The 9,876-nt window shown below is 60.2% G+C and overlaps 4 protein-coding genes across 4 annotated transcripts; 2 read left to right on the forward strand and 2 right to left on the reverse strand.

The window, feature by feature from the left end:
- K452DRAFT_293367 (uncharacterized protein) lies at positions 1-958 on the reverse strand. The gene has a single exon (XM_033541551.1). It carries the CDS (start codon positions 917-919, stop codon positions 371-373), a length of 549 nt encoding a protein of 182 aa, XP_033390956.1. The 5' UTR covers positions 920-958; the 3' UTR covers positions 1-370.
- A 1,066-nt stretch (positions 959-2,024) lies between these two features.
- Positions 2,025-2,435, reverse strand: K452DRAFT_239736 (uncharacterized protein; the record flags this gene model as incomplete). The annotated part of the gene is made up of 2 exons (XM_033537743.1): positions 2,025-2,168; positions 2,316-2,435. The coding sequence occupies 2 exons, from the start codon at positions 2,433-2,435 to the stop codon at positions 2,025-2,027; spliced, it is 264 nt and encodes an 87-aa protein (XP_033390957.1).
- Positions 2,436-2,692: 257 nt separating this feature from the next.
- K452DRAFT_196469 (uncharacterized protein) lies at positions 2,693-3,056 on the forward strand (the record flags this gene model as incomplete). The annotated part of the gene is made up of 2 exons (XM_033535960.1): positions 2,693-2,892; positions 3,008-3,056. Coding segments are annotated over 2 exons (249 nt in total), but the record flags the coding sequence as incomplete, so codon positions are not given.
- Positions 3,057-6,817: 3,761 nt separating this feature from the next.
- On the forward strand, positions 6,818-9,876 carry K452DRAFT_40997 (uncharacterized protein). Its single transcript, XM_033546629.1, has 2 exons — positions 6,818-7,569; positions 7,622-9,876. Exons 1-2 carry the CDS (start codon positions 7,153-7,155, stop codon positions 9,572-9,574), a joined length of 2,370 nt encoding a protein of 789 aa, XP_033390959.1. The 5' UTR covers positions 6,818-7,152; the 3' UTR covers positions 9,575-9,876.

Below are 9,876 nucleotides of genomic sequence, written 5' to 3' on the forward strand. Positions count from 1 at the left end.
TGTCCTGCGTATTGTATGCATGTAAACAGACAAGTCCAGCCCGCCTGTGGTCTGGCCAGAGCCGCTCTAGCGCGCGCACACAAAGCGCGTGTACGCAGCTATCTCTTAACTGCTTTCTTTCCTTTTTCTTTCTTGGTTAGTTGCCGCCACAGCCATGTCAAGGGGGGTGCAGGCGCAGGTGCAAGTATAAAGCCCTTCCTCCGCTCTCTCTCATCAAACAACCATACACACCGTTTAATTTCATTCATTCGTTTTCAACACCCACACACACACACACACACACACACACACACACACACACACATCACACCACACACCACACAGCAAACACCAAAAATGCGTAAATTCAAGCCCGACCCGTCCAACAATGCTACGAGCAAGGGCCCGACTTGGGGCTGCGTCGTGTGCTGAGTGAGGCATAAGTAGGGTGGGGACTTGAGCTCCCTTGCTGCTTTGCTGCGCTGTTACATATATATCTAGACGAGGAATACCACGCCCCGTTCACTGCTTGGTTGAGGCCTTGTGCTGTGCGCTTGTGCGCTTGTGATTGCTTGTGATTGTGCGTGTGGGTGTGCGTGAGCGTGCCTACTTGCTTGGTGCAGCTGATGCGTGTGTTGCAGGAGAAGAAAGAACTGTATGATGTAAGTAAGATGAATGATAGAGATATCGAAAGAAAGGAGCCTTTGTCGTGGAAGCGGGGGAGTGAGTAGTGAGTGAGTGGGCGACGGGGGGACCACACAATCCGCGGTCGGTTGTGCTGCGCCGCAGCTACTGGGTGGGCATGGGCTTGGGCGACTGCCGGTGTAACTCCCACTTCTATTGCAGGCTTCTTATCATGCCTTGGTTGCGCCTCCATGCGTGCTGAGCTGATCTGAGCTGATCTGAGCTGCGCCGCGCCCCAGCACGACGGTGCCGGCATGTGAACTGCGAAGTCCCCAGTGCGGAGGCGGGCATGGCATGGGGTCGAGAGGGTGCGAGGGGAGGTCGCTACCTATGCCTGGCGGTGCGGGGATGGGGGGGATATCGTTGAGCGCGGCGTCGGTATCGGGCTTATCGGGGTGATGGGATGAGTGGGGGAATTAGTTACTGTTTTGATGCCAAGATGCTCTTGTATTGAAGCATCGAGACGTCGCCTACGTCGCCTTGTCGATCTGGTCTGGGCTGGGTGGTTAAACGCTTGTGCTCGGATCGTCAGAACGGAGTTATCAGTAGGTATATCCGGCTGAGGTTCGCAACGTCAGTTGCACTCTTTACCGGTTTGGGGAGGGAAACGTCGGAGTTGTTGGCGCTAGACAGTGAGTGGGCTGAACGGGAATAGCAGGCGGTTACGGTAAGAAGCTTTGGTATTGCTAACGTGAGATGATTTTTGGAACGCTGCATCGGTGGCCAGGCATTGGTGGTGTTTAGATAGCAAAGAACAGCGCAATGCCCCGCATGTGCAAAGGACATGAGCGAGGCCCTCGACGGGACTGCGCACTCTAGCGGACGCCGTCCTGCCCATCCCACCAAGTCGCAAAGAACCTGCTTCCGCCCTGACCCGTCGCAGAGGCCCGAGAAATATGCGAAGCCTCTCGCGGACTGCCGTTCCTGTCCGGTCCGCTGTGCCACTGTCCTGCAAGCAGGACTTTAATCCGATGCCTATGCGGAAAACACCAATCCGGCTTGTGCGTCGCTCGCGCACCCTGCACCCATCGTCGCCGGATATACCCGCTCGGAGGAGCTCCGCTACAGCGTACAGAGTGGACAACCCTCCAACACCCTGCTGAGCATCGCGAAAGCCGTCTGAAGCCTCGTGTACCCGCTCGCTCGCTCCCGCGCACTCAGCGTGGTGGCTCAGCAGCGCACCGACCTAAGCACTCTGTCCAGCAACAGCAGCACATACGACGCAATCTCATGATGGCGCCGCCAGGTCTCCCCTACGAGCGCCCACGACGCGATGCCGGGCTTGTCCGACGCGGGCGCGCGTCGTCCGACCGTGGTGTGACCACGCTCGGTAGTGGTGGTGTGCAGGCTGCTGCGTTCGGCTACGCGCCAGTCGCAGAGCGTTTGGCTTCGACTTGGGCGATCTTGGCCTCCAGATCCGACTTCTGGGTAAGCAGGCGGGCGCGTTTCGTTTCCAGCCCGGCGATGCGCTCTTCGACGGGGAGCTCGTAGACGACTTGGCGCGCCTGCGAGACGACGGATCACATTGTTAGCTTTGACGTCGGACGGCGAGGTGACTCCACTATGGCTTGTTACGAGTTCCTCAATTTTGCCCAGACTGCATTGCGCGGCGTCCCTTCTCTTCCTCGAACAAGTCTCCTGATGTTTGGAACGCGTACCTCTTGGTAGTCCTGCTGCGTCTTCAGCCCCGCTCCATACCAAGCTCCCATGGCCGTGACGGAGGCGACGGCTCCGGTGATGGCGACGCGACGAATGGTCTGGGGCGACGGCATGGCCTCTGTGCAGTCTTTGCGCGATGAAGAAGCAAATCCAGCGGTGTGGGTTTGATCGATGGAGGGCAGAGGGAAAAAGAGAACCATGACGGCGGGCCCTGGAAGCTTAAATCTAGCGAGCGGCAAGTCCCGCCGCGGCGCCGTTGCGGGGTGCTGCTGCGAGGTAAACATTGCCCGCCCGCCGCCAACCACCACCACCGTCACCACTTTTCGAACTTCTCTCCCTCGTCCCGCCCCGTTCCTGAACGCCCGTCAGCATGTCAAGCCACCCGCGTACCCAAAGCACCGGCTCCCGCATGAGCACTATGCCCTCCTCGAACAAGCCGCGCCAGCTCTCGCACCTCCAGTCGCAGCTCGCCCAGCTCACGGCCAACATTGCCGATATGGAAAACTTGCTGCGCATGACTGCCGTGCAGGCGGAAAGCATGCGCGGGCTCGGCGGATACTGTGGTGGAATGTGAGTGCTGCCTTCATCGCAAGGTTCCCCGCGGAAATGTCGCAATAGGTGGCGCCCAATGCAATAACGAGGTGGCATTATACTGGACGGTGCTGACCGATATGTCATTCCGCAGGTTCATGGCAGCCAGCAAGGTGCTCGGAGAAGAGACTGTTAGCGGCGGCGCAACCAGCCAGTCGGGAAGCAGCCAGGACAGAAATGCGTCTTGAGCAAAGTCTCTGCCTATTTAATCTGGCGACGCTGCCCTCTTCCCGCTCAACCCGAGATCGCTTTGTTCCAGCCGTCCCCGCAACAATCGTCCCATCCCGCCGCGCCCCATTTATTTCCCAACAGCCGCTCCATGTTCCTGTCAGCAGACTCGGATGCGACGCGGTTTCAGCTTGACAGGTCTCAACTTGGGGACAAACACACTCGTATACTACGGTTGGATCACAGGCAGCACAGCTGCGCGAGGACCAAGGATTGGAACCGCACAACTGCGCACGGCACGGTCATCTTTCCAATCAAAGACCTCCACGCCAGCAGCGCATGTACAATCATAAAAGCAGTGGACAGCGCAGGGCTAGAGTTAGTGTCAAGTAGCGGCCATGACGCCCATATGTCATGCTTCACGAAGAAATGCCAAAAAGCGCCCCCTACCCAATCCAAGCTCCACATCCACGTGTGCCATGCAGCCTCCCGCTCCGCAGCATGGCGGCAGATCCACGCACCACTAAGGGTCCCGCGCCCAAACAAACGCATGGTCCGTTTGCAGAGGGCCCAGGAGAAGGGTTCTCCCTTTCCCCCAGATCCCCACAGCCGGCCGGGTAGCTAGTCTTAATCGGCCAGGATTATCAGTAAAAACAAATGCAAGTGATAGCCGTGCGTCCGATATCTCGCTGCTGCTGCGCGTCATTACAGGGGCGGCGATGCTCATCGGCGAGGAAGATAAGCTCATTAGGGATCTGGGGTCGGAAGAGCAGCCGAAGCTCGTATCACCGTGGGCAGAGATTCCGTAAGGCTGCAGGCGCGTCGCCGAGTGCCTGGATCGGGGCTTGCTGGCGTCTGAGGCGACACGGAGTGATCGCAACTGGGCGTGCTCATTGGGCGCGAGGCTGAAGGGGAGATAATGAAGGGTACAAGGCAACGAGGCGTGCTGCGACGCTACGCCAAACAGCGACTTATCAGCGCGCATCTTGGGCTGCGTTGGCAGGCACGCCAGCGATAGCGTTATCAGGGCTGAGAATTTCGCAAAGCTGTCGCGTGCTCTTGTGGCGTTGGCTTGGATATAAAGGGCTGACGGTGCCGGCGCTGCTGCTGCTGGCTGGCACGGCTGGCTGGCTCGAATCTTTGGGGGGCTGGGGAAGTAGTTCGCCTCGCCTGGGCCACCGCACCGACCGACTGCGAGGCTGGCACTGGCACTGCCGCGTGCCCGGCTCCCCGAACCCTACCGGAAAACCTGGGGATATGGAGAAATGAAACGGAAAAAAGCTGGAGGCCTGGAGGAAGGGCAGAGGGAGGGTCCATTGCATCATGGCGAGGATGGACGGAGTCTAGCGACGGCGGCGGTGGGGGAGAAGTCGGTCCTGCTGCGCTGGCTTCGTGCTTGGGTCCGTCCGGCCATTCCGCAATCCGCAATCCGCCTGCTTCGCCTCACTTGCGTGGAGAGGCACGAGGGAGACACGGCTTGAGTTGCTCCACAGCAGCTCGGTCTTCTTGCCGGAGAGGCACGCGGCGTCACCGTGAGAAAGCCCAACCAGCAACGGTCGTCCGCGGCTTTCATGCAACCTGACCTGGACCAACTGCCGGTCGGACCCTCGCGTGTCGCCAAACGCGGTAACGCGGGCTGCCTCACTAACGGCTTTCCACCACCACACCTCTCTCAAAACGACACGGAGGGCGGACGTGCTGAGGCAGTGTTGGCTGGCCTGCACGAGTTTCCCTTTGCGGCATTCGACGTCCGACGTTTTTGCCATGTCGGACATGCCCACCGTCGCCAACACCCGATACTCCTCGACTGGAGTCGACACGGTAAAAAAAAGAAATACCGATGGCTATGGCCCCAGCGAGGCCCCGGGATCGGGCGCGCGCGGCCGCGTCCGGCAACAACAAGCGTGCGACGGCGTGCGCCAATCTGTGCGGAATAGATGACCTTCTCTCGAGATCTTCGGCGCGACGCCAGGACAATCATTGCCCGGGGTGAGGATATACGGAAATATGGACACGCGAGCAGGACAGGTGCGGTCCTTTGAATCAGAAAAAGGGCTGCTGCGCGGGCAGCGAGGTTGCAGGGCTTTGGGTACCCGCGCCGTTCGGGTTTGAAGTGCTAAGGCCGAAGCGAGCGCATTGCTGCATTGGCGCAGGTGCAGATCTCACCCACTGTGGCTTGAGATGACCCCCACTCCGCAACCCGGGAACGGGTGGGATCGTTACCGCGACGAGGCCGCTTGTTGCTTGCTCGCGTGGCTGGATGAGAGACAGGATGACGAACAACGGGCCTTGTATGGACAGATCGCGTACGAGGCTGGATCATCCGCGCTGGGCAGCTGGGGGCGGTGGGAAGGGGGGGGGGTGGTTAATTGCGGCCGTCGCCATTGGTGGTGTAGCATTCCGGGCTAGCATGTGATATGCGAGGTCCACTTCTCTCTCTCCCACCTCCCTCTCAACCTTCGAAATCCGCCGCCACAGAAACGTTGCACTGCAGGGAAGATCTCGTGCAGGACCGGGGGGCGAGGCTCACGCCTGGCTGGCTGGCTTCTTTTTCCCTCTCTCCATCTCACCACACACTCTCTCTCTCTGCCATTCCCAGGATGCCGGTTGCCCGAACCTTATCTCAGCGTCTGGTCGAGCCTGACAAATCATCCGTGATTACTCGGTACCGCTCCAGGCGATCATGAGCAGAGAAATAAATGTGTTGTGGGGCACGATCTCGTCGTCTTTCCCTCAAGGGCGAAAGTGATCTCAAACAGGACCCTGCATGGCAGGTGCAAGAGAGGCAAGATGTCTCGCGCGGAAGGGTAACGTCGAGGCACGGAACATGACGCGGCCTGTTGCCCTGGCAGATTCGGATGATGCGCAGCATTGCAGGGTTTGGAGGAGTTGGGGGCCGTTGTCTGGTGCGATCAACCCGCGGAGTGCTCTTGGCTTCCGAGGGCGAGGTACGGAGTAGTCTACCTAGTAGGAGTAGGTAGATAGCTAGTCTACGAGTACCTACGGGACATTTGGGGAGAAAGTGGGCCAATGTTTAGGAAGAAGCCGGTTGTGCGAGCACAGCAGCAATTGATGAGGCTCCTGCCCGCGATGCTCTAGATAGCCTGTAGATACTCTAGAGGATTACATCAGGCGGCGGCACGCACCCTGTCGACGGCTACGGTCCACCGCCTCGCCACATGCTGCATCCGTCGATATAGCTGCACTCAGGCTGCGCGGCGCTCCCTGCTCGCATTCCCACACTAGGCGCCAGGCCAATCCCGCCGTCGCGACCACACCACCCGCCCAAAAGCCTGCGCCAGGGCCCCAAAAGGCCCGACCGACCAAGGGCTGCCAGGCCGGCCGGTGCTAGCCTGAGCAAGAACGCTCCCCGACCGAGCGGCCTCCCCGTCACTGCCCATTAGAAGAGCGCCGTAACGGGTTTCTTCTCGACTGGCCGCACGCTTCAGCCCTCACGCAGAGGCTGCCATACCTTCCATTTCTCCCCCCCGACAATCCTCCCGCCCTTTCCGCTGACACACCCTGTGCTGTGCGCAACCTCCATCATGTCTGGGGCTCAACATGGGGAGCGTGGGGGAGACCTGCACGTCTCTCTCTTCGCCGCTGACTTCGACGCCGACGCGATTGGGGCCATGGCCGATCTGCCCTCCCTCCACACGCAATCCTCGCCGCAACACGTCCGCTTCCCCAAGGGCCACTGCGAAAACTCGTCGGGCTCGTCGTCGACCATCCAGAGCCTCACGTCGGCCAGCACCGTCGACTCCAAGCTGGACTTTTCGCCCAGCGACTCGGCCGCCCGCTGCGGCGTGCTGCAGGACACCTTCTTCCCCAGCTGGAAGAACGACGCCGCCGCGGCCGACTTTGACGACCCCGAGGAAATGCAGCGCAAGGACCCATTGGGCACGCAGATATGGAAGCTGTACAGCAAGACGCGCTCGCAGCTGCCAAACTCGGAGCGCATGGAGAACCTGACGTGGAGGATGATGTCGATGAACTTGAGGCGCATCGAGATGGAGCGCAGAGGGTTAGTGTCTTGTCGCTTCGCGCCTCTGCAGCTCCCGTTGACCAAACATGTCCGCCAGGCTGTCGAGGAAGCAATCCACCTCGTCCGATAACCACAGCAGACCCAGGCCCGCGCAGCCCTCGGCTCCCAGCGGCATCGCCCAGTTGCGCAGTCAGTCGGCCGACAAGCAGGCCCAGCACGACCTAGACGCGGCCAAGGCCGCCGACCCCATGAACCTCGACGACTTCATCGTTCCGTCATCCGTCGCCTCGCCTGCCGGCATCTCGCACTCGCCTGTCGCCACCGACGACCTGACGAGCGCAACCGCCCCCGCAATCCCCATCCGGAAGCAGACGCAGCTCGACGACGGCTCCCTCCACATCTCTCGCGCCTCGGCGCCCTCGGTCCCGCCTGCGCTGGGAAGGGATAATGAGTTTGGCTACGTGCAGCGTCACGTCCGGAAGACGAGCATTGACGAGAGACGGGTGAGTCGCTTTTGCACCGTGGTCCATGTGCTCGCCTATTGACAAATCGTAGCCGCCCAAGAGAAAGCCGGACGCCTCTCCGCAGGTACCCGCTCTGAACAGCATCGTGATACCCCACGACCCCGACGCAGAAGCAAGCTTCCATAGCTATTCGCTGGACCAGCCGCAGCAGGCCCACCAGTCCTTCGACCACGCCTCACAATCCACCCACTCTCAAATTTCATTCAACCTCAACACCTTCGACATCGATGACCCAATCATAAATTCGGCAGGACCTTTTCAGAACAACTTTACTTTCTCCCCCGTCGGCTCTCCCATGATTCACAACAACCAGGGACCCTACTCATCCATGTTTAACCCCCACTCGATGGCCTCGTCTCTCAACTCGACCGACTACTACAACTCTCCTCCCGCCTCTGCCTACCCGTCGACCGTTTCCACGCCCCAGCCGATCCCCGAAGGTAACGAGCAGATGTACTTTGACCGTAGCAGCGGTGTCGACATCCGAGGCCGCATGGGCGGCTACATGCCCCAGCAGTCGAGCCTCTCGAGCTCGATGCAGCCGTCGTTCATGTTCAACCCGACCGCGCACGACTCGATATTCGGTGCCGTGTCGTCGTCGTCGGCGGGGCCGCCTCCCCCCTTCTCGTCGCACTCATATCACCAGTCTGGTCACGTCGATCCGAACAGCGTGATACATCCTACCTTTCCTCAGGCGACAAGGTCACCTAGCATGGACATGTCACGGCATGAGAACATATTTCAGTTCGGTGCTGACTCTGACAACGAAGAGGATGAGGGCGGTGCGTTTCCTGATCGGACTCTGCCGATACAGACGCGGTACTCGCCTATGGAGGACCCGTCTATGGATTTGAACGGAGGTTTCAACTGGAACACGGATTTGTCCAACCAGTTCAACCCCACACCCGCGCGGTTCCCAGCAGGGCCCCCACGTAAGACGGTTACCATCGGCCCAACCGAGATGGTACCCTCACCGCAGGATTGGAGCTCAGGCGGCAGCTTGGGTCGCACGCATGGCTCAGCTGCATCTGTTAGTGAAATTCGGAATCGCGGTAACGATCCACGTCGCCAAAAGATACCCCGCACTTCGTCGACGCCTAACGCGGCTGGCCTGGCCCATGCGGCGTCGGCGCAGCAGCAGCGCCCTCAGTCGTCTCCCAACTCACCGCCGGAATCTGGCTTCAACTCGGCTGCGCCCTCTCGCCCTGCGAGCCCCGGAGGCACCAAATCGGGTGACCAGAACGGGGTACCTACGACGTGCACCAACTGCTTCACGCAGACGACGCCCCTGTGGAGGCGTAACCCGGAAGGGCACCCTCTGTGCAACGCGTGCGGCCTGTTTCTGAAACTGCATGGCGTTGTGCGCCCGCTATCGCTCAAGACGGACGTCATCAAGAAGCGCAACCGCGGCAGCGGCAACGCCATGCCCGTCGGCTCGACGAGCCGCTCGTCGAAAAAGGGCTCTCGCAAGAACTCGATCGCGCAGACTCCGGTGCCGGCGACGACGCCTACGTCGGGCAAGACGAACGGCGCCGACTCCGAGTCCCCCAAGTCAACTGCCGGGCCTAGTAGTTCAGCGAGTACGGCTACGGCTGCTAACACGGCTAGCAACATGAACGCGCCAAACACGTCCAAGAATGGCGTTGTGCCTATCGCGCCGGGGCCACCCAAGGCGCAGTCGAGCCTCTCGGCTTCGGCGCCGAGGAGCGCCAACTCGCAAGCGAAGCGGGTGCGGCATCAGAGTAAGTCCGGGATTCAGATTCAGGACACGGAGATGGGCGACGCGGATGATACGACTGGCAAGTCGACGATGCCCGCGCCGAGCCTGAAAAGGAACGAGCCGAAGCCGCTGGCGCAAGCGCCGTCGCTGGCGCAGTCGTCACTATCGCACGCTCCTATCCAGATGGGCTCGATGGGACAGGGGGTCATGCCCTCTGCTTCCAGCGGGCCGCAGGAGTGGGAGTGGCTGACGATGAGTTTGTAGGGGGCTTGACGAAAGAAAAGAACCTACCTTAAGCCTCGATCGAATGTTTCCGCCCTTGTTCCTCCTCTTTCCCACTGACGGGGTCAACGGATTCCCTTTGGCTGAACGCACTTCAGTCGCTTCCGTACGCATCATGTCCCGGGCTTTGCGCAGGCAAGCAGGTGTAATGGCGTTTTTTGTGCAAGTTTGTTTGCTCCGCAGCAGCACGACCCCATTCTTCCTTCACCATGACGATGATACCATTGCGGGGGTTTGTTCTTTCCCGAGCGAGGCCCTCTCTCCCTCACGCAACAAATTTCCCC

This window comes from Aplosporella prunicola, assembly GCF_010093885.1.
Source record: "Aplosporella prunicola CBS 121167 unplaced genomic scaffold K452scaffold_146, whole genome shotgun sequence".
NCBI classification, from domain to species: domain Eukaryota; kingdom Fungi; phylum Ascomycota; class Dothideomycetes; order Botryosphaeriales; family Aplosporellaceae; genus Aplosporella; species Aplosporella prunicola.

Excerpts from the sequence above, each read along its gene's own strand:
- K452DRAFT_293367 (XM_033541551.1), bottom strand. The coding sequence starts at position 919 with ATGCCGGCACCGTCGTGCTGGGGCGCGGCGCAGCTCAGATCAGCTCAG.
- K452DRAFT_40997 (XM_033546629.1), top strand. The coding sequence starts at position 7,153 with ATGTCCGCCAGGCTGTCGAGGAAGCAATCCACCTCGTCCGATAACCAC. Across the intron at positions 7,570-7,621 it reads CGAGCATTGACGAGAGACGG|CCGCCCAAGAGAAAGCCGGA; the intron begins GTGAGTCGCTTT and ends GACAAATCGTAG.